Below are 23,544 nucleotides of genomic sequence, written 5' to 3'. Positions count from 1 at the left end.
AGGATGGAGATGAGACAGCGTTCGCCTATTCACATAATAACTTTGTCAGGAAAGAGAGTTAGGTGCGGTCCAAGGGAAATATGAATTGCTGTTTAGAAGATGGAAGCAGGAAACAGACCCTCAGGCCCAACTAAACCCCGACAGCCCCCGATGACAGGCAGGACCCCGCCTGCGCGACGCACACAGCTCAGAATCCCAGCCTGACTGCAGTTGGGAGAGCAGCCGCCCCCTCCCAGCCGAGCGCCGCGTGCTGGTTTCCAGCTTCCCCGCGGGCTCGTGTGTCAGCGTGTCCTCTCTCCACACCGCGTCTGTATACGCTTGTGCTCTTCTACACGTGTGAAACCCGCAGTGCTTTTCTCAGCCCTGAGGTACGCTGGGTTTTTCTTCCCGCAGGATTATGTGCTCGCCGTGGAGGCGTACCATGCGGTTATCAAGTATTACCCAGAGCAAGAGCCCCAGCTGCTCAGCGGCATCGGCCGGATTTCCCTGCAGGTACGTGGGCACGCTCAGATGTGAGCCAGAGGCACAGGCAAAGGGCCTTATGATAGGAGTTCTTTGCTTGGATGTGCGACTGTTTGCTTTTAATCATTTTAATATGAGAAAGACTGCAGAAAAGATTCCAATTCCAATGTGTGTGACCATGAAAAGCGGGGGTGCTTTCCAGGGTTCTGGCTGGACTGTGGGAGGCCCAGTTCCAATGTGTGTGACCATGAAAAGTGGGGGTGCTTTCCAGGGTTCTGGTTGGACTGTGGGAGGCCCTACTGGCTTTTGTGCCTGTTGCTAAAGGTGAACCCACAGAAAGTGTATCGCAGCCGCACTGAAACAAGTTACTCTAGACACTGTCCTGCGGCAGTTACAAAAGCGCTGACTGAACCGTGAGGAATCTTAGTTCAGCTTAGCCCATAATAGTCACTTGCTGATATTTTGCCTGAAGAACCCTTGAATCATGTTTGCTGGACAAAGTCCAGACTGAACGGTGGTCTCAATAATGCACAAAGCTGGGACAGGACCCCCTTTGCTAAGAATGTCCTTGAAGCTGGAATGCATTTTCCTGGGATATTTGGTGACAGGGAGGTCACGGGGAGAGATGAGTGCCGCCCACATCCCTGTCAATCTTTCACCCTTGCAGGCTGAGCACAGGGCAGCTTCCGCCCCGTCCACCCTCAGTCTTCTGAGGTCACGTCCCAAACCTGGGCCAGGGAAAGGAGTCACAAGCAAGGGACCGCTAAGGGGGGAGAAGCAGCACAGACCTTCCACAGGCACCCACTCACCGTGAGCCAGGCCCCGTGCTGAGCGTTTCACCTCACGGTGTGACTAGCTTGTTTTACAGATCAACAAACTGAGGTCTCCTGATGAAGTGAAATCCAGTGACAGGAGGCCACATAGATAACGGGGGAGCTAGAATTTGAACAGGGCCTCTGTGAACGCAGGGCCTGCGCTCTCTCCGCTAACAGCTGGTCCTCTCCTCCCCCACACAGTTGCTCACACATGCACTAACACACGTAGGAACATGTGCGCACACCATCTCCTGCACGCTGCCTGCTTGTGGAAATCCACACGGGACACCAGATAGTGTTGGAGGACAGCCCTGTCCATGGGCCCCTGTGGTGGGGCACAGCAGATGACTGTCACTGAATAATCCAGAGCAGGCACAGATGCGTGGCGCGTGAGCTGCCACCATGGGCATCGGCTCCTGCCTGCGCTGGGATGCTTGCAGCAACCCTCGTCGCCGGTGTGAGAAAGCTCCATGTGGCCGGGATCTCCAGGGTGCTGACGTGTATCATTATCCCCTGGTTATCATAGTAAAATAGTACGCTGGGCCTGCTCAGATTCCTCACTACCCTGCAGACAATCTCGGAAATTTTATTTCAGAGGCGTAGTATGCACAATTTGAGAAGTAGATGCTGAGTTGCTTTTGCATCTGGAAGTGCTTCTCCTTCCAGTGGAAGCCACTGGCTTGACCACAGTGAGGGCTCTGGCAGTGAGACTGGAGTCTCAGGAGGGAGGCTCAGCTTCCACAGCGTGATGTAAGCCCCGTCTGGCGCACGGAATGTGCTAAACGGGCTGTGAGGGAAGCCCTCGGCGTTCGCTGTCCTGAGGACCCAGGGAGGTGACAGCGGCTCTGTGTCTGGGCAGGAGATTTTGCCAAAGGAGAATGGAGAAAACGACGGAAGCACCCGGGCCGACTGGACTCACTGACGCCCCACACAAGCACTGTTCCGTCTGCACCTCTTTCAAATTATTTATCAGACCTCGCTCACGGGTATTTGTGTTGTTGCTGAAGAGCAAAGTCTCTGAATTCTGTTTCTCTAAAGGAAATGGAGATCGCAGTACTTAGCCATTTGGGGTATCTGAAGACATTGTGCCATGGCTGCTACAGAACTTCTCAGACAGCCTCGCGCGACGGACGGCTGCACTGCCATCTGCGCACACAGAAAACCCAGCCCCTGGAAGTTCCTGCTTCGGCAGGTCAGTGTGTGGTCTGAAGATGCTGGATCTCGGAAGGAGAGTGAAGCAGGCAGGTTTTGCCCTAGAAGAACATAGCCATTTGTGGGAGTCAAGGCCCAAGAGCGCCGTTGCGATCAGCAAGAACGACCACATGTCAGCCCAGTGGGTGCCCGAGCACACAGCAGACCCCCACCCATTCTGAAACCCTCCTGGGTGCACCGCCTATATCGCCAGCCGTCTCCTGTGCTGGGGCTTGTGCCTCCTCATCTCCGCTGGGTTCAGCAGAGGGTTGCAGAGGCGGGACCCTGTGTGTACACGTGGTGCTGAGCTGCCAGAGATCTCAGCACGTCCCTCATCCCCCGTCCTGTGTGCAGCTGCCATTAGCCTTCCTGGAGGACACTCCACCCTGCCGTCTCTGCTCAGAGCTCCTGCTGGGGCCCTGTGGCCTGTCCGCTGAGCCCACACTCAAAGTTCCCATTCAGAGCCCTAGCTAATGTTTTCTAGCCCAGTGTTCTTCGCCTCGTGTCCTCAGTCCCACCAGACGGTTGATTTGCTGCTGCCCAGACAGGGCCACCCTTGCTGCTTTTACCTCTTGTGGGCTGTTCCTGCTGCTCGGAACTCCCTTTGCTTTCTGCCTGTGCAAACCCTGTTCGTTCTTCAGAGTTCACTGGAAGGACTTCTCTCAAGTCACCCCAGCTCTCTCAGCAAACTCTCCCTTCCCTCTTTCCCAAGGCATCTACGGGGATAAAAGCACAGGGCTGAGGAGCTGGGGTTTGGAACAAGACAGACCCGACCCCAGCTCGGCGGCTCAGGCTGGCGTAGACAGACCCGACCCCGGCTCGGCGGCTCAGGCTGGCGTAGACAGACCCGACCCCGGCTCGGCGGCTCAGGCTGGCGTAGACAGACCCGACCCCGGCTCGGCGGCTCAGGCTGGCGTAGACAGACCCGACCCCGGCTCGGCGGCTCAGGCTGGCGTAGACAGACCCGACCCCGGCTCGGCGGCTCAGGCTGGCGTAGACAGACCCGACCCCGGCTCGGCGGCTCAGGCTGGCGTAGACAGACCCGACCCCGGCTCGGCGGCTCAGGCTGGCGTAGACAGACCCGACCCCGGCTCGGCGGCTCAGGCTGGCGTAGACAGACCCGACCCCGGCTCGGCGGCTCAGGCTGGCGTAGACAGACCCGACCCCGGCTCGGCGGCTCAGGCTGGCGTAGCTCTGACGTGGCTGTGACATGGCTCTGAGCAGGTGGTTTCACCTTCATGGTGTCGGTCCCCCCCCACCCACAACCGCCTGCGGTAAACAGTCGTCGTCGTCGTGTGTAGAGGAGGAAGTTCATCCATGTGAAATCCTCTGTGTCCTGCCTGGGACGTGCCAGGAGCACTGTAAGTGTGACTTGCTGTCTTTCATATATCTTGAGGATGGGGTGTGTTTGTTCCATTTCCTCTCAGATCCAAGTGTAAGGGCGGCATTCCCAGGTCACAGCAAAAGTGCATGTGCTCAGAATTGCCCTTGGAGACCCCACTCCCACAGCGGGGCATCCACCCTGTAGAGTGACTCCAGGGCACACATGGGCACGAGGCCCTCCAGGGTGGGTAGTAGAAAGGGGCAAAAGCAGTGTCCCCACACACGCATCCGGACACTCAGACCCCACGCGCCAGCCTCAGAGCTCCTGCCGGTGCACCCTACTCACCCCCAACGCTGCGTCTCAGCACAGGATGGAAGATGCCACGTGGGGGCAGATCACGGCGATGTGAGATCAGCAGTGCAGGACAGGATGGGGTTGAACTGGGACTCGAGTCCAGCAGAAACGCCTGAACTAAATGTAGATAGAGTTGACTCCACTCTGTTTTAAGGAGTAAGAACTCGAATTGAGTGACCACGTAAAAGCCAGTGCAGGCTCTGTTCCGAAGGGACGCGCAAAGCCAGTGGAGGCTCTGTTGCGAAGGGACGCGCAAAGCCAGTGCAGGCTCTGTTCCGAAGGGACGCGCAAAGCCAGTGCAGGCTCTGTTCCGAAGGGGCGCGCAAAGCCAGTGGAGGCTCTGTTCCGAAGGGACACGCACTGAGTGAGCACTTTACACTCAAGGGTGTTCAGTCGTGGTTCGATTCTTGGAGGAACAGCCCTCAGAGAATCACTTTCAAGAAAGCATGTGTGTTTTCCAGTTCCCGCAGTGCTGTTCTCCCTGAAGCACCTCATCAGTACCTGTATCTTAGACGGTCTCTAAACTGGCTGTGTGCGAGCCATTCTGAAATGAGTTGGTGCCACTGTACAGAAGCAAAGAAGTATCACATGCACTCTCAGCGCCTGTGTGCTGTGCTGTCAGGATATCAGAGGGGTACATTTCATAAGAAACGCGTATACTAGTAACCGTTCCTCAAGTGATAATACTGAAGGTGCTTAGAAAGTACAGGACGAGGTTTTGGTTGCAGTCCGTGGAATCCACAGTGGCTGGTATAAGCAGAAAGTTTATTCACGGACGGTAGTACAGGGAATCTTCATGAGGGCCCAGAGACAGGCCATTCTAGGGCCACGAAGCCAGGATGCCCTAGCATGTCACAGAGGCCCCTCCAGCAAGAACAGCACTGCCAGCTCTGCCTGGCCTCTCAGAGTCTTGTCCCCACCCTGAAGACCCAGGTCCCCAGGTCCCTCACACGGCCTCCTTCCACTTCCTCAGGCAGCGTCATCTTACATGCATGCGTCTCTCTGGGGGCCCAGGCCGCGGGGGCGCCCGTCCTGCAAGAGTAGGAATGCAGGCCTCCTGGGTCCTCCTTGAAAAGACCCCTAACAGGTGGGAAATGGGCAGAATCAGGGAAGGCAGCCAGCAGCAATCATGAGCGTTCCTTGCGAATCATGTTGTAACATCTGAAGTCATATAACAAAGCTAATCACGCGTGGAATAAGACTGATTTCGTTTCCCTGAGATGAAAGTTTCTACTCTATATGCTTGGAAATACAAGGGAGGCTCGGTATTTTCTGCAATCTTGAATGCGATCTCCAGACCAAGGAGGATTTGTGTTTCATCAGCACTGGAGGTTGGAGATGAGGTGTGCATCGCGTTGATGCTGGGTCTCGGGGAGAAAGCTAGGAAATGTCCCCAGCAGGTAGGGAAATGCTTGGCAAAGCACGAAGGCGGAGGGACCCACGTAGCTGGACCCATTCTGCTCATGCCCTGGCACTGCTCCGAGAACTGTGGTTTTCCAGATCAGCCCTAGCAAGGAGGGAGCACAGGCAGAGCCGCTCCGTGGGGAAGGCAGATGTCAAGCTCCTAAGAAGGACCTGTTCCACAAGAAGCTGACGTGCCCCTCCCCAGGGACCCGAGCCGAAAGGCCATTCTTCCAGGGCAGCATCCCAGGGCACTGCTTTGTGTGGTTGGCATCCCCGGCAGATGATGGCCTGCTCTGCGTGCTGTCCCCGCTGTTCCTGCTGGGCTGTCTGCAGTGTGTCCTGATCACCCTCTCAGCTGGCAGTGCGCACTGCAGTGTGAATCTTCCCATGGAAAGCTGACCAATCCTGCCTCCACCGGTGCCGTCGCCAAATCAGTAACGGAGCAACCTCAAACGTTTCTGAACGTTTAGGTCACATCTAATACTTGGCGAAAGAGTGGGCTGAACACCTCCGCCCTCAGCTTTCTGTGTGTGCGTGTGTATAGCAGAGTCTGAGAAACAGCCACTTTCCTCTCTGTGTGTGCGAGTGTGTATAGCAGAGTCTGAGAAACAGCCACTTTCTGTCTGTGTGTGTGCGAGTGTGTATAGCAGAGTCTGAGAAACAGCCACTTTTCTGTCTGTGTGCGAGTGTGTATAGCAGAGTCTGAGAAACAGCCACTTTCCTCTCTGTGTGTGCGAGTGTGTATAGCAGAGTCTGAGAAACAGCCACTTTTCTGTCTGTGTGTGCGTGAGTGTGTATAGCAGAGTCTGAGAAACAGCCACTTTTCTTTTCTGAGTTTGGGAAAATTTAAACAAGAGCACTAAAAAGCAAACACTAATTGAAAGGGAAGTATTTTCCATTTTCATTCTAAAGAGCGGAAATAGAAAAAAATGATTTTACTAAAACAAAATATGCAGACACCTTTGGGAAAACGTGCTGTAAAGGAAGCATGCTAACTCCAGAGATGACCCAGCCGGACAGAGGTGAAAGGGGTGGACGGACAGCAAGGTTCTAGATGATTCCACACAGTTGGGCTGAGACCACTGACACTGCACCTCCTCTTTGTGTTTAAAATTTTGTGTTGAATGTAGGTGCCTTTAAAATATGTGAGCTAGAAATAGGAAACTCACTCACCACACCAGCAGCTGCCATTTCACACGAGAAGATACACTGGCGAATACAAGGATGGCCCAGATGCCCTCACTTTGTGTTAGGGCTCCAAGGAGCAGACTTTCTATTTTAATATTTCAAAACATATTCTACTTTTGAATAGCAATCCTTGCTCTTTCCAAGAAGTTCAGAGCATAATTCCGGGCACTGAGCAAAGGGTCATCTATTCAGTTTGTGTGCTGTTCACATTACAGCTAGAAACCCTGGCTCCAATGACAGAATCGTACTTGGGATTTAATGCCTGCATATAGGGGAGGATCCATCTCTCACCTAGGCCTCATCCTGCAGGCGGGACTGTCATAGCCATGTTCCCTGCCAGCTGTTAGCGCACCCTCCAGCCAGGTGACAGCCGTGTTTAAAACTCACATGCCTGCTCTGAACGTTTCCACCGTCCCTTCACCTTCATCACACAGAGCTTCCCGTAGAGCACTGGGACCTCCACACGCAAAGGGGGCTGGGGGTTAGGAGAAGAGAGAGTGGGGCCCGTGGGAATTTCCACTTCTGAAAGAAATCTGTGTTGTAAGCGAGATTGGAGACATTTGTATTCCAGAGGAGTTTCTCACATAATCGAAATTAAGGAAGGGCAGAAGCAATCGATCTTCAAACAGAAGAAGCGTTATATTCATACTTCTTAAAATTACTTCACTGCATAGATTCCACCCCTCAGACTCTCTTGACTTGGGTCTTAGAGGCTCCTCACTGGGACTGGGCCTCAGAGGCTCCTCACTGGGACTGGGCCTCAGAGGCTCCTCACTGGGACTGGGACTCAGAGGCTCCTCACTGGGACTGGGACTCGGAGGCTCCTCACTGGGACTGGGCCTCGGAGGCTCCTCACTGGGACTGGGACTCGGAGGCTCCTCACTGGGACTGGGCCTCGGAGGCTCCTCACTGGGACTGGGACTCGGAGGCTCCTCACTGGGACTGGGACTCGGAGGCTCCTCACTGGGACTGGGCCTCGGAGGCTCCTCACTGGGACTGGGACTCGGAGGCTCCTCACTGGGACTGGGACTCGGAGGCTCCTCACTGGGACTGGGAAGGGAGCTGTGGTGCGCAGGTGCAAGTCCAGCAGCCGAGCACAGGTGAGGGGCCTGTGCTTGGCATTTTGGGGCAGCTGAGCGCAGGGTGGTTCTGCAGTGTCTGTGGCCAGTCCCAGGCCTCGGTGTCCTGGACCAAAGGTCAGAGCCCAAAGTGATCAGGCAGGAGAAAGCCTCCGCCGCTGCAGGAGTGGTGGGAAGTCTGGGATAAACCAGCCGCCCCAGGCAGGACGAAGGGGGATGGGATGCAGGACCACCCAATGCTATGGCTGAGAGGACCTCAGCAAGAACCAAGGTCACCTCTGACCGAGTTCCCAGAGGGCAGGGACCCGGGGCAGGGTGGGGAGACGCTGCGGTGGAAGAAGGGAAGGAAGGGTCAGGGAGGCACTGTGAAGCTGGGAAAGACTTGAGCATGTTTTACAGAGGGGCATGACCCCAGGCTCCAGGAGGGATGCGGGCACCTTGACCGTCTCAACCAGGAGGGTAGTTTTACACACACAGCCACGTACCGGAACCCCTCAGGTTGTACAGTCTGAAGACATGCAGGTTCCTGTGCATCAGCCACAGCTCAACAGAGACGTTCAAATAGAGAAAGAAGAGACTCGCTTGTGGCTGCCACCCTGAGCCGGGGAGTGTGCTGGCTCCGGTCAGGGAAAGAGTGGGGAGAGCGTCCCCCAACCCCTGCCACCCTGTCAGGCCTCATCATCCTGATGTGACACCAAAGTGCAAGGAAAACGGAAATGCACGTAAAGGAGGTTTCACCGAAACTAAAAACTGTTGTGCTTTAAAGGACACCATAAAGAAAAAGTAAAAAGACCACCTACAGAATGGGAGAAATTATTTGCAAATCGTGTATCTGACAAGAGACTTACATCCAGAATCTATAAAGAGCTCTGACAGCTGCTAAAGAAAAAAACAATGCATGGCAGTAGCATGCAGAAGGCGAAGAGACTGGACTCAACTCCGACTTCACGGAGGACAGGTGGGAATTGACAACCAGGGACCAGGGTCAGGGTCAGGGTCAGTGGATGGAAAATTACCCAGAGGAAGCATCAAGAAGGGGTTTCTGGCCAAGCAGACTTGATAGGATCGTCGCTGACAGCTGGCCAGAGTAGTAGGATCTCCAGGTGTTAAGGCACCAAGGGCAGGGATTTTTCTTAACTGACTTAGCAGGATTCTTCTCACACTGGATTCTACAAGGACAGAGAAGGAAGCCAAGGTCGAGCTTGTCTAGTAGAGGAGGCTTCTGCGCGGATGCAGCCTAATTTATGCATTGACAGCCTGCCTGGTTCCCAGCAGGCCCTCGGCTTCTGCGGAGAGAGCAGGTGAGGGGGGGTCAGAGGAAAGCAGAGGACCCCTGGGGCCGGCTCTGCTGTGCTCACGACGGCGGGTGGGGAAGAGGAGCTGGTGAAGGAGAACTCAAGAAAAACATGGAAGAGAAGCTAGGGTATTCTGAAATAGATCACATCTTTTATTGGTGTATGTACATTAGCCTGAGGGGATTTGCCCAGTTGGAATGCAACAGTTTTTCTGATAGGCTTTAAAATATAAGAATGTTTTATAACATAAAAATTTAGACTAAACAAGTTTTCTGTGTTGGTTTTGGGTAGGGTTTTTTTGGTGGTTTTGTTTGTTTGTTTTTGAGACAGGGTCTGGCTGTGTCACCCACACTAGAGCGCAGGGGAGCAAATGCAGCTCACTGCAGCCTTGACCTCCTGGGCTCAAGCAATCCTCCCACCTCAGTCTCCCGAGTAGCTGGGACTACAGGAATGCACCACCACACCCGGCTAAGTTGTTTGTAGAGATGGGGTCTTGCCATGTTGCCCAGGCTGGTCTCAAACTCCTGGCCTCAAGCAGTCCTGCCTCTGCCTCCCAAATTGCTGGGATTATAGGCATGAGCCACTGGGCCCAGCTGAAATGAGTTTTCTGTATCAATTACAGACCTATGTTTCCGTGACTGAAGTTGATCAGTGGTAAATATGAAAAGAACTGGGGTTTCTGGCTGACTACGGATTTAATGTCATCTAGCAACCTATGCGGCTGTTAACATAGCCGTGCTGTTTTTGGATGGCTTAAAATCATCTGATGCCCACACCACAGAGAAGAGTCGTTCTTGCCTTCCTCTCCACTCAACAGCTCACAGCCACGGACTGCGGGACACTCTGCCTTGAGAAAGCTTTAAAATGGCCATTGCCTGTCTGTAACGGCTTCCGTGCCACCAGGGTGGTGAGGAACCCCAAACCTGCGACAGAGAAGCAGGTGAGAGAGCTGAGAATGGGAGCTCTCTTCACCATCCAGAGGGCTGCCAGGTGGAGAACAGAGTGGTCGAGATGGGATGCACTGGGTTGGGAGACAGTGGCCTCTCCTGCCCTGGCAGAGTCCCAGGGGTCCAGCAGCTCTGCAGGGCACTCCCTCCATGCAGTGGTTCTTGGACCCAGGTTGCCCTCTCCTGTGGCCCCATCATCTGGAACCTGTGCCCTCCAGGTTGCTGCCAGAGGGGAGGGCCCCACCCAAGGCCAGACACAGACCCACGGCACCCCCAGCCCTCAGTGCCTGTGTGAGTCGGGGCTCTCTAGAAGGACAGGACTCATAGGATAGATGAATCTATGAAGGGGAGTTTATTAGGAGAATTGCCTCCCGATCACAAGGTGAGGTCCCACAATAGCTTGTCTGCAAGCTGACGGGCAAGGAAGCCAGCCTGAGTCCAAAAACCTCAAAAGTAGGGAAGCCAACAGTGTAGCCTTCAGTCTGTGGCCAAAGGCCTGAGACCACCTGGCAAATCACTGGTGTAAGTCCAAGAGTCCAAAAGCTGAAGAACTTCGAGTCTGATGTTCGAGAGCAGGAAGCCTCCAGCACAGGAGGAAGATGAGGCTGGAAGACTCGGCAAGTCTCTTTCCGACTTCTGCCTGCTTTATTCTGGCTGTGCTGCGCTGGCAGCTGATTAGATGGTGCCCACCCAAACTGAGGGGGGTCTGCCTCTCCCAGTCCACTGACTCAGACGTTCAACTCCTTTGGCAACACCCTCACAGACACACCCAGAACAACACTTTTTATCCTTCAATCCATTCAGGTTGTTGACACTCAGTATTAACCATCAGCGCCCAGCGAGGGGGGAGCCGGACCCAGTGCACGGTTCTAGTTTCTGCCACAGGAACACTAACGATGTGTTGCTCCTAAACTCAGAACCAATAGGTTGGAGCTCCAGGGGTGGCATTTCCCCGGGTTTTTGCGTTTGTGAGTGATGTTGGTGTCTGGTTTGTGTGTGCACAGGTGACACCTCAAAAGGATATGGCGGCATATAGGTTAGAAGCTGTCTTGCTCCCTCTCTGGAAAACTTTTGAGTAATATGGAATGATCTATTCCTTGAAGGTTTGAGTATTCACCTAAGAATTGCCTTTGCTGAGCACATGTGCTGTGTGCTTTTCATAATTTATTATTAGTCTGCCTTAGTGTTGTGTGCCTGAGGATTTTTCTGTGTTTCTGGGAACAGTTTTTAATTTAGAGTTTTCTAGAAAGCCACCTGCTTTGTCCCTGTTTTCTCATGGATTTGCACGGAGTAAAAGACAGTGCTCTTATCACTTCAGTTTCCTTTTTCTGCCTGTAGCTGTTTCTACTTTTACATTTCTGTTTATGCTTTTCTTTTTCTGGATTAGTTTATACACTTACTATTTTTTGTTTTTTGTTTGTTTGTGAGACAGGGTCTTGCTCTGTCTGCCAGGCTGGAGTGCAGTGGCACAATTAGGATTCACTGCGGAACTCCTGGGCTCGAGAGATCCACCTGTCTTAGCCTCTCATGTAGTTGGGGACCACAGGTGCCTACGGCCACACCTGGCTCATTTTTTTTTTTTTTTAATAGAGATAAGGTCTCACTTTGTTGCCCAGTCTGGTCTTGAACTCCTGAAATTAAGCGATCCTCCCAGCTTGGCCTCCCAAAGGACTGGGATTACAGGTGTAAGCCATCATGCCCAGCCACGGTATTTTCTTTTTAATAGTGTCCTTTACTGATTTGTTGTCTACATATTCTGGAATGCTTTTAATTGCCTTTTTATGTTTAATTTTTTCAGTTGCTTCTAACTTTTAGAAATCGGTAGAATTTTATATCCTAATATGTTAATAATTCTGAAAATGTCAACTTACTTTCTAATCATCAGGAAGATCAGTGGGTAGCAAAGAATTTCCCAAGATTTCTCTGTTCTCTTCCTCTAAGACATTGTTTCAGTAAAGTCCCATGCCAGCCTCAGGAGGCCTTGCGGTGCGGAGGATCAGCACATGGTCTGGGCTTTGGGCAGGCCTGGGTGTTGACCCCACACTGTTCTGTGGTAGCTGTGTGACCTCAGAAAATTGTCTCGTCTTTCCAAGCCTTACTTTCTCATCTAGAAGCAAAGCTAGTGACAGCGTCTGCATCACAGGCTGTTGGGAGGTTCAGGCGAGCTGTGTTTGAAACACTTGCTGCAGCTGCCAGCACATGTTAATCTTGGTCAGTCTTTTTTTTTTTTTTTTTTTTTTTGAGATGGAGTCTCACCCTGTTGCCCAGGCTGGAGTGCAGTGGCCGAATCTCAGCTCACTGCAAGCTCCGCCTCCCGGGTTTACACCATTCTGCCTCAGCCTCCCGAGCAGCTGGGACTACAGGCACCCGCCACCTCGCCCAGCTACTTTTTTGTATTTTTTAGTAGAGACGGGGTTTCACCATGTTAGCCAGGATGGTCTCGATCTCCTGACCTCGTGATCCGCCCGTCTCGGCCTCCCAAAGTGCTGGGATTACAGGCTTGAGCCACCGCGCATCTTCAGATCAGTATCACAATGGTCCTGTTAAACAGGACGTTAGTTAATGCAGGAGATGCAGGCATTCGAGCTGAGGGCCGTATCATGGAGCCCATGCTGCCTTTCGTTTCTTTTTAGTCAGCAAGTGGGAAGTCCATAGTAGTGGACTTCAAACCCCTTCGGACTGTGCAGACGAAGGGCAGCGATGGACAAACGCTGTTCCATGTGTGGTGTGTGTGCACGCCTGTTTTCTTTGTGTTTCATTGTTTTTCTTCCTCCTCGTGTGGTATTTCTTTTGTGGGGTAACAGCAACAGTTGTGAAGGGCCTGAGATGTTATCCTATGTGCAAGCTGTAGAGTTAGCTGCCATTTTCATGGATGCTGGCGAAAAAGTGTAAGATTCTTAGGTTAGAGATGAAGGACATTTATTACACAGCAACAGCAGCACAGCCAGAGTGGCATTCTTTCCGCCAGACACGGGGCCCTGATTCCTCGGGGTCTTCACCCAGGGCCTCGTGATGCCTGCAGTGGGCTGTGTGGCTGCAGAGGAATCCTGAACGTAGAACACCCAAATCCTTGCTCCTGGGAGGTGAGCCTGCCTGCCTGCCCTTCGCCGCAGAGGGACGCGGTTTAGCTTACAAGGCTGTCCTGTAAACAGCGTCCTTGTGTAAATGCTTTGAACAGAGCCCTGTCGGTGTCTGTGCTTGGAAGACATGCAGATACATGACAGCCATGGAGAACCACCTCCCCACCAGTCATCTGAGAAGTTAGCAGGCTTGTTTCGTGCTGGACAGATGCTGGCGTGGGAAGTCTGAGAGTTAACTAGGCTGCTCAGCGATGATAGCGCTGGGTCCTCCAGCCCTCCTCACGGAGGTGAGCCGCGCACTTTCAGCTTGTTTCTCCTCGGGACAGGACAGCATTCTGTGAAGCTTCTGCTGCTGCCACGAGCAGAGCTCGCTGTCGCAGAGCCCGACTCCTGCAGGCTGCGCCCCGGACACAAGGCAACTCTGTGTTTTCCTTCGTGAGCATGGCTTGGGCCGTAATAGGACTTTTCTTTAATTTTTATCTATTTCTTATTGTAAGCCTCAGATCATTTATTCCCTTCCTTGTGCTTCTGGAGGTGAAAGAAAACCCGCGTCTGCCTTTCTAAAGCCAGGCTGTGGCCTCAGGAGTCAGGGCTGGGGCTCAGCCTTCCACCCCAGGGCCGCCTCGACCGCCAGGCTGCTGCGTCCGGCTGCATTTGATTCGGGCAGGCGGCAGGTTTCCTGACATGTGTGACAAGAGTAGGTTTGAGTTTGGGTTTGGTTTGGCTTGTTTTTTACAGCAGAATTCTATATTATTGGTCAAAATATTACTTTGAAATTTGCAAATGTGGTGGCACCTACCATTTTACTAGCCACAAGTAGCTCATAAATTGGCTTGGGACCGCTCATATTATACCAGTATTTTAAGTATTTTATGTTTCATCTTACTAGTTATTCATGTTATTTTACGTAATGCTCTGCCAGCATTCCTAAAGGTACAAATTACTAAACTAACTTTTAAATAAGGCATGTACATTAGCAACGCAGTTTCCGACATGTAGAACATTAACATTCCACTGTATCTTAAATGTCTTTTGCCTTTTTATAAAAAAGTGATTACTAAACGTTTACTGAAGTTTTCCTCTGCCTGACATGTAAATGTCTTCATATTGTAACATGATATTAGGGAACTAAATGTACGAGTTTCGACTTAATATTTCTTTTGTCAACTAAACTGACTACATTTTGTCAAAGCAGATTGGAGACATAAAAACAGCTGAAAAGTATTTTCAAGATGTTGAGAAAGTAACACAGAAATTAGATGGACTACAGGGTAAAATCATGGTCTTAATGAACAGGTAAATATTTTATTTATTTATTTTAAATATATAAATAAATTTATATATATAAATATATATTTTATATATATTTATTAAGTATAAATTAATAATTTATATTAATTTATATTTAAATTATTAAGTATATATTTTATATATTATATAATTATATTTTTATATATATTTTAAATATCTATATATGTAATATATATTTTTAAATATCTATATATTATATATATTTATATATAAATATATTAATAAAATTATTTTTTAATTATTTTATTATTAAGACAAAGCCTCGCTCTGTCGCCCAGGCTGGGGTGCAGTGGCCGGATCTCAGCTCACTGCAAGCTCCGCCTTCTAGATTTACGCCATTCTCCTGCCTCAGCCTCCCGAGCAGCTGGGACTACAGGCGCCGCCACCTCGCCCGGCTAGTTTTTTGTATTTTTTAGTAGAGACTGAGTTTCACCGTGTTAGCCAGGATGGTCTCGATCTCCTGACCTCGTGATCCACCCGTCTTGGCCTCCCAAAGTGCTGGGATTACAGGCTTGAGCCACCGCGCCCGGCCTAGGTAAATATTTTAAAACTAAATATATGTTTTCTCAAAATTCCCAGAGGCGTTTAAGCCCCACTTACTGAGTGGGAAAGCCCCCAGAGAAAGCGCTTCTTTCTGTGCCGCCTCCTGCCCTGTGTCTCTCAGAACTGAGGCCCAAGAAGTACACGGGTGATTTCTGGAATTGCAGTGATGTTCTTTTAGTCACAGAAGCTGATTTTTAAGGAGACATTTCCCCCTTGTTCTTCAGAGTAGCGCTTGTATTGCCCCCGTTTTCAGCATATGTGTGCGTAAAGGTCACCGTTGCCGGGATAGCAGCCGTTCTGGATCCTGTGCTCTGGTGTTCTGTGGTAGAACGCACGGCATTGTGCGAGTGCACGTTTGTGAGGAGGAAACGCGCCTCAGACGAAGCCTGCACCCAGGATCAGAAAGCGTAAATGAAGCAGGTGTCCGTTTTTAGCAGGAAGTCATTTAGGTGAAGTTACTCTATTCTCAACTAATAAAACCCAGAGTGGCTTGGCCAGGCACAGTGGCTCACACCTGTAATCCCAGCACTTTGGGAGGCCGAGGCGGGTGGATCACTTGAGGTCAGGTATTCGAGACCAGCCTGGCCAACATGGTGAAACCCTCTCTCTACTAAAAATACAAAAAAATTAGCTAGGCGTGGTGGCGGGCGCCTGTAATCCCAGCTACTTGGGAGACTGAGGCAGGAGACTCGCTTGAACCTGGGAAGCGGAGGTTGTAGTGAGCCGAGATCGCGCCACTGCACTCCAGCCTAGGCAACAAGAGCGAAACTCCATCTAAAAAATAAAAAAAGTAAAACTAGAGTGGCTTTAATTTGCGAGCCTGAATGCAAAATGCAGTTCACTGCCTCTGCCTGGAGATCGGGAACCCCAGGCCACGCAGGGTCACACATTGGGTCTGTGTGGTGTCCAGAGCCCCTGTGGGTTTTGCTGGGGGACAGCAGCGCCTGGGCTTTCCCCACTGACTGCCACCGTCGCTTGTGTTCCAGAGCGTTCCTTCACCTCGGGCAGAATAACTTTGCAGAAGCCCACAGGTTCTTCACAGAGATCTTAAGGATGGATCCAACAAACGCAGTGGTAAGATCCCCAAGCCGCAGGATCCTCCGCCCTCTGCCTTTCACAGACGCTAGAAACATGCACCCACACACATCTCAGCGGGGGCCTGCACTCTCTCTCCAGTCCACTGGCGCCAGGCAGCGGCCGTGGCCCTTGGGGGAAGTGACCCAACAGGGCCATCTAGGCTTTGCCTGGCAGCTCTGCGTCACCCCCTAGACCCCCAACATAGGGCCCAGCACGCAGCCTGGAGCGGGTGGGCGTCTGTCCTGGTTGCATGGGCCGACCCTGTGCGTGTGCTCCTCCCTAGGCCAACAACAACGCTGCCGTGTGTCTGCTCTACCTGGGCAAGCTCAAGGACTCCCTGCGGCAGCTGGAGGCCATGGTCCAGCAGGACCCCAGGCACTACCTGCACGAGAGCGTGCTCTTCAACCTGACCACCATGTACGAGCTGGAGTCCTCGCGGAGCATGCAGAAGAAACAGGCCCTGCTGGAGGCTGTCGCCGGCAAGGAGGGGGACAGCTTTAACACGCAGTGCCTCAAGCTGGCCTAGCTGCCTCCAGCATACTGTGTCAGAATGACCCGGGTCTTTGAAACTGTGTCCATGAAGCTAATGTATTAATGTGACACGGACTCAATAAAATTGCTGCTTCACTGGTGTCTGGCTGCGTGTCTTCCTGGTTCCAAGCCATGGCCCAGCCCAGGACTGCCACACAGTCCCTGAACGCAAGGGGCAGGCGTGCTGGGAGAACACAGCTCGTAGACACAAGAAATCTGGAGTCAGCCTCAGGGCCTTTGTTCTGGAGGCCATCCTGCTTTGCTCATTCATTCTGGACATCCTCAGAGAAAAGCTGGGAGGTATAGAGACCCTCTCGCCATGCACCTGCACGTGCAGGGGGATTTGCAACAGGGAAGACACCCCCACAGATCGCCGCTCATGCTCCTCTCACCCTCCCCACACACCCAGAACTAAGTGCGTTGGTCTTACCCATCCGAGTCTCCTCCGGCCTGATGCCAGCCAGACACCCCTGCCAGCCTGGTAGTGGAGGAGAGGCCGTCGCCGTTCCTCCCAGAGTTTATACGTCCAGGTGGAGCGTGAGCTGAGTGGAACAGGAACCACAACGCATAATCAAGCAAAGGAGGAGCACGTAAAATGCAGGCGGGCAGGGGCTGGGGCAGTTTTGAAGCCAGACACGTGGTTTTCACATGTTCTTACAGGTCTGAAAGGCCTTTTGCCTTCACGTTCACAGTTATTCCTGCTTTTGAAGAACTGAAAGTACCTGAAAGTTTCTTCACATTATGAAAGAACTCTGACAAGGGTTCTCTAAACATCTAGCTTTGTGGATAGTTTTAATTATAATTCATTTTAAAGACTGTGATATAAACATCTATACAAAGCGAAGCCATATTTCTGTTAATTTTTGTAATGGAGTAGAAATATAGAAACACAGCATCTACCAGACAGTCTCAGCCCATTTGCTGATATCTAGGTTAATTTGGCATTAAAAGAAAAAAGAGGTGAGACAGCCAAAAGGACAGCTGGACACCAAGGCGGTTTCAAAATCTCTCTTTTCAACAAGAAAAATGAAACTACTGTTAAGCCCAGAAAGCTGAAGATGTAATTAGAAGCCCTTCACCTTGAGGGTCTTCCTTCAAATCTGACTTCAGGGATGAGATGCAAGGCTCTTCCTCCGCTCAAACCTGGCACCTCACTGCAGGCATCTTGCGGGGTTTGCCAGTGGATTATGGAGCCTGTCCTTTCTAGGCCCGTGGCTCAGAGCTGTCCCCAGCCAGTTGTGCATAAAAGCAGACAACAGTGCCCAGGTTCCAACTAGACATGAGCCCAGCAAATTAGAAACAGAGATCAAGGTTCCCTGGTAAGCCGGTAAGCCTAAACCCACCCTCCCTCTGAACCGCACTCACAGCCATTGCTGCTGGCATGAGGCCAGGCCCGGTGACAGCATCATTGCCTCAGTTCTTGCCTTTTTTTTTTTTTTTTTTTTGAGACAGGGTCTTACTCTGTCATCCAGGCTGAAGTGCAGTGGTGCAAACATGGTTCACTGCAGTTTCAACCTCCTGCAATCAAACGATTCCCCCCCGCCCCCAGCCTCCTGAATAGCTAGGACCACAAGTGTGCTCCGCCATGCCCAGATTGTTTTAATTTTATAAAGATGGGGATCTCATTATGTTGCCAGGCCAGTCTCTAACTCCTGGCCTGAAGTGATCCTCCCACCTCGGCCTCCCAAAGTGCTGGGGTTACAGGTGTGAGCCATGGTGTCCTGCTAATTTTTTTTTTCCTACTGCCTATATGATTGCAACATTTTTTGTTTTGTTTTGCTAGAGGAGGAAAACGATGCTGTGAGTGTCTATAATGTCTGGGACAATTGTAACTTATCTAGTTTACACTCAGCTTTTCTTTATGTTAAACATAAATTACACATCCCTGAAATCTTTTCTAGAGCCGAGTACAGTGGATGGGTAACCATCAGAAAACTTATTTTCTAACTGGAAAATGGGAACATCGCTGAGTTGATGATGGGCTCACTACTGTGGAAATGCCCACTCTGGAATGCAGTGGAGAATGAAAAAGTCAGTAACCCTGATGGCCATGGTTACTGAACGGCCAGGGTGTGCCCGGTGGCAAAGGTGAATTTCCTCCCTGAATGATCCATCCAGCTGAATCTTAGAGTCATTCCGTGTTTGCCACGAGGGCAGTGTTAGATCAGTGGTCCTCAAAGTGGGGTCTCCAAAGCAGCAGTGCCAGGGTCTCCTGGGAGCTTGTCAGAAATGCACATCCTTAACCCCACCCTCTGATCACAGAGGAGTCAGAACTGCTGGGGCCTGGGCCGGCCCAACAGTGTCGTCTGCACAGCCCTCCAGGGGCTCCTGGTGCTCATGCAGGTGTGAGAATGCATGTCAGACGCCTGAGGCCACAGACAAAATTCCGATTGCGCAGCAGGCATTGGAGCCCGTGGGCATCGCTGTCCTGCCTTACACTGCCAGCCTCTTCTGCCTCCCCTCGAGGATCGTGCCCCCACCTGTTGTCTCTGCCTGGACCCCTCCTGGCATGCACCTTCCCAGTCCCTATTCAGTGTCACCCCCTGAAGCCTGCCTTCAACCCCAGGAATGCACAGCCCCGTCCATACTCCCCTTACCTCTCGCCCTGGACCCACACAGGCTCCGTGGCACCTGCTCCTGGCACAGCCCCGTAGTTGCAGCGCTTGGGCTGGAGCTGCCGCCATGAGGTCTTCAAACACCCAGTTCCAGCGTTCTTGGGAAGCTTCCCGTGCCATCCTGTCACACGTTGCACCCAGCACCGAGGGCAAGGCCCAACAGAGCAGAGTTGCAGGGGCTCCGCTGTGTCACAACAGTTCTTGAGACGCCCACCCGTGTGTCCTCCCCAATCCTGCTCCACAGGCGCAGGCCCGGAGGTAGCCCCTGCGTTCCCGTGGCTTCAGACACATACGTGCAGACATGATACCAAGAACACCGGCTTTGCCACCAAGGACAGAAGACAGTCTGCCCCACTCAGGGTCGTCTGCAGGTCCTGCTCTGACCAGGGTCCAGGCCCTGATTCCAGGGATGCGACAGGACCCAGAATGTCCTGCCTTGTGAGGCATGTGGGACCGGGGAGTCGGGCCCCAGGGCTCCCAGCCCTGGCTGTGGAGAGAGGGTGGCTGTGCTGCTGGTCGGGGGCACTGTGTGGGCAGACAGGTGCCAGTGGCCACAGGATGTCCTGATAGCAGAGGCACTAAACACTCCAGCAGCACCTCAGCCCCGAGCTCTGGTTCCATCCCTTGTAGGTGGGGAGGCCCAGTAACAGCCAGGCTCCATCAGTTCCGAGGCAGGGACTAGAGATGGATTTAGTTCAACTTAAAAAGAAATACAAGAATGGACCTTTTCTGCCGTCCTGAGGGTGTGGACAGGTTGCGTGGGTGCTCCGACGGTGGGATCCAGACCCCCTCATCTCCTGCGTTGGAGTTGCCAGCGGGCCTCACCCCCAGCCACATCCTGAGCCTCTTACAGGCAGCCCCGAGGTCCTCTCACCTTTTCTCTCCAGTGCTTGGTGCATTTTCAAACTCAGTAGCTTTCTTTTGAATAAATGAGCAAGAATAAACCCAGTGCTGCTTGCTGAGCTCCTCTCCCCAGGCGGGGAACTAGAGCAAAACCACGCTGGATGGGGTCCCAAACACCCTAAGAAGGCTGAGCGCCTGCCACTCTCCAGCACGTACACCGAGGAGTGGACAGTGGGCCCTTCACGCTCCAGCATGAGCACCTAGGGATGGAGGGAGGACCTGTCACTCTCCAGCACACACATTGAGTGGAGGGAGAGCCCATCGCTCTCAAGCAGAAGCACCGAGGATTGGAGGGAGGGCCTGTCACTCTCCAGCAGGAGCAAGAGGAGTGGGGGGGGCGGGGGCGTCACTCTCCAGCACCTGCACCAAGGAATGGAGGCAGGGCCCTTGCTCTCCAGCAGAAGCAACAATGATTGGAGGGAGGGCCTGTCACTCTCCAGCAGGAGCAAGAGGAGTGGGGGGGGGTGGCGGCGTCACCCTCCAGCACCTGCACCAAGGAATGGAGGCAGGGCCCTTGCTCTCCAGCAGAAGCAACAATGATTGGAAGGAGGGCCTGTCGCCCTCCAGCACGCACACCCAGGAGTGGAGGGAGGGCCCCTCGCGCTCCAGCGTGAGCACCCAGAGATGGAGGAAGAAGGGTCAGCCATTTGTCAGACTCTGCGTGTGAAAAGCTGTGATTTCATTTCTTATCAGTTATTACTGTCACCGTCACTCAGGATGAAATTGGCTTCACCCGCTTAGGAGCGATGCTGCCTTCTCCCTGTCCTCTTCCTGGACTGTTGAGGAGAACGCCGGACTAATCCGTTCCACACCCTGGCATCCCTTGCATAAATGCTATCTCAGCATGTTCTAGAACAGAGTACTGTTTAACAACGTTCTGGGGGTAACCAAGTTTATAACTTGCAGACTCAATGGCCGTTAAACATGGGGCATGCCAGCCTGAGTTGGAGCCGCCCTCAGAGCCACGCAGAGCCTGCAACACCCAGCCATGACTTCCGCCCACCGGGGCGGGTCCCTCTGCTCCTCTAAATCCTTCCAGTTCTTCTTGGACCACTTAAACGCCACCGTCTCCACAAAGTCCTATGGGGTCACCCTCACAGGAAGTGACAAACCGCGTTCTAAACCCCTCTCCCCACCCAGCAAGCCCCCAGCCCCAGAGCTAGGATTTCCTTTCTAGAACACGTGTTCTGTGAAGGGCCAGAGTCAATATCTGAGGCCTCCTGGGCCACATGCTGTCCCTGTTGCACATCCTTTTTGTGTTTGGTTTGATAAACCGCTTAAGCTGGCAGGACAACAGAACCCGCACATTCTCCACGCAGCCCAGCACCCTTGGCCATGCAGGGCTGTGCCTTCTGCCGGCTCTGGAGGCCCCAGGGCTGGCATGGGCCTCCAGTCCTGAGCCCCCCATGTGCATTGCACTCACACAGGGAACGCCCCCGGGATCTGCTGCGAGACCCCCAAGGACCAGCTTCTGCAGTCCCGGAAGGGCTCTCCTGACCCCCAAGTCCGCCATCTTCTGATGGTGTCAGGTGGCCACAGTCACTGGCTGAGCGACCGAGGGTCACTGAGATTACTAGGCGGGCGCTGCACCCAACTGAAATGAACTCACGTGGTCCTCCTAGCAGCAGATGCTCTCGGCCGCGCACCTTACAGGAAAGGAACCATCGCCAAAACAGGCTGAGCAACATCCCGAGGGTCACAGGGACAGTGCAGAGCCAGGACCAGCCCGGCCCACGGCACCCCAGCGTGCACGGCCCGGCACTGTGTGCTCAGCCACGAGGACCAGGAAGAGTCCTGCCCACAGCTCAGTGTCTACACCGCAGTGCCATCCAGGCTGTGGGCCGCTGCAGAGCACGGGGAGCGTGGCAGGTCCTACCTGAGACGTGCTGCTGCACAGACTTCATGAAACACTTCTAAAAGAATAAAAGATCTCATTAATCATTTTATAGTGAGTACCTGTTAAAATGATAGTAATTTTGGATACAGTCGATTAAATAAAACATATTATTAAAATTAAGATGACCTTTGAATGTTTTTAACGTGGCTACTAGAAAACTAAGTTATACGTATGTGGCGCCATTTGTGGCTCCCATTCTGTTTCTATTGGAAGGTGCCAAAGAAACCAACACATAAAAGCCCCTGCAGAGGAACTGCTGCTTTGCGAATGGTCACTGGATGGGTTTCTGCCCAGTGGGTTCCTGGCGACCAGGGCTGCTGTCTAAGGGCTGAGGCTGCCACGTGCTAGGCAGATGCCGGCCCTGCAGCCCTCACCCTCCAGAGGGCGTGGGGCATGGGACAGAATGTTCCAGAAGGCATGGGGCATGATGGGACGGGATGTTCCAGAGGGCATAGGGCATGATGGGACGGGATGTTCCGGAGGGCGCAGGGCATGACAGGACGGGATGTTCTAGAGGGCCTAGGGCATGATGGGACGGGATGTTCTAGAGGGCGCAGGGCATGATGGGATGGGATGTTCTGGAGGGCGTGGGGCATGATGGGATGGGATGTTTACTCTGCTCCATGGATGGCCTTGCAGTGTTGAGTATAAGTCAGCACTGAAAGCAGTTTTCCCTGGAACATAGAATTCTAGTTGATGTGGATCCGGAACCACAGAGGCTCCCACAACTGCTGTACTGAGGGCTGACTTCCCGAACACCACAGAGCGTCTCCCCTGCAGGCTGAACCCCACTGACCTACCGAACACCACAGAGCGTCTCTCCCCTGCAGGCCGAACCCCACCGACCTACCGAAGACCACAGAGCGTCTCCCCTGCAGGCCGAACCCCACTGACCTACCGAACACCACAGAGCGTCTCTCCCCTGCAGGCCGAACCCCACCGACCTACCGAAGACCACAGAGCGTCTCCCCTGCAGGCCGAACCCCACTGACCTACCGAACACCACAGAGCGTCTCCCCTGCAGGCCGAACCCCACAGCTTCCTGTGGCACTTGCATGTGTGTCTTTTTCTTTTTCCCCCAAATAATTTTCGGGTTTTATTCTTTTCCTTTGACATAGAAGAACACAATTACCAAGAAAAGGAAAAGGAAGCGAGGGTGACTGCGCGCCTCCCCCATCCCCACCCCCATTGCCACACGGTGTTTCACTTACGGCTCATTTCAACTCCGGGAGGGTTTACAGGTAAGAATGTGAACATGAGAAAGGTCAGGTAACTTTTCCAAGGACTCACAGTTTAAAGTGGGAGGGAGGGAGGGATTCCATTCCAAATCTAACACTGAGGCTCATGGTGGTGCCACGGATCTGTGTTGCCTTTTCACACACTGCATATTGCTTTGCAGTGGAAAGCTGAATCTGCAGGCAGGGCCGGACCCACCAATGGGCTGCCATGGACGGGCTCTGGGCCACACGCTTACACATACAACATACACATGCACTCACACGTGGAGGACTGCGCTCACCTGCAGCTA

At 52.8% G+C, this 23,544-nt stretch overlaps 1 protein-coding gene across 21 annotated transcripts in view; it reads left to right on the top strand.

Moving 5' to 3' along the window:
* The window catches only part of TRAPPC12 (trafficking protein particle complex subunit 12), a 104,884-nt gene extending 88,183 nt beyond the window's left edge, over positions 1-16,701 (top strand). For 10 of the 21 annotated variants that reach the window (XR_012422709.1, XR_012422710.1, XR_012422711.1 and 7 more), the window contains 4 exons: positions 394-492; positions 14,335-14,435; positions 15,980-16,067; positions 16,354-16,701. Coding sequence is in view for 18 of the 21 variants with exons in the window: in XM_065527472.1 (XP_065383544.1) it covers positions 394-492; positions 14,335-14,435; positions 15,980-16,067; positions 16,354-16,596 (531 nt within the window). In the remaining 3 variants the exon portion in view is untranslated. The other 11 variants (XM_065527468.1, XM_074012431.1, XM_074012438.1 and 8 more) reach the window with 4 other exon arrangements.
* Positions 16,702-23,544: the final 6,843 nt, after the last annotated feature.

This window comes from Macaca fascicularis, chromosome 13 (assembly GCF_037993035.2).
Source record: "Macaca fascicularis isolate 582-1 chromosome 13, T2T-MFA8v1.1".
Taxonomy (NCBI): domain Eukaryota; kingdom Metazoa; phylum Chordata; class Mammalia; order Primates; family Cercopithecidae; genus Macaca; species Macaca fascicularis.
This window is presented reverse-complemented; position numbering and strand designations above follow the sequence as displayed.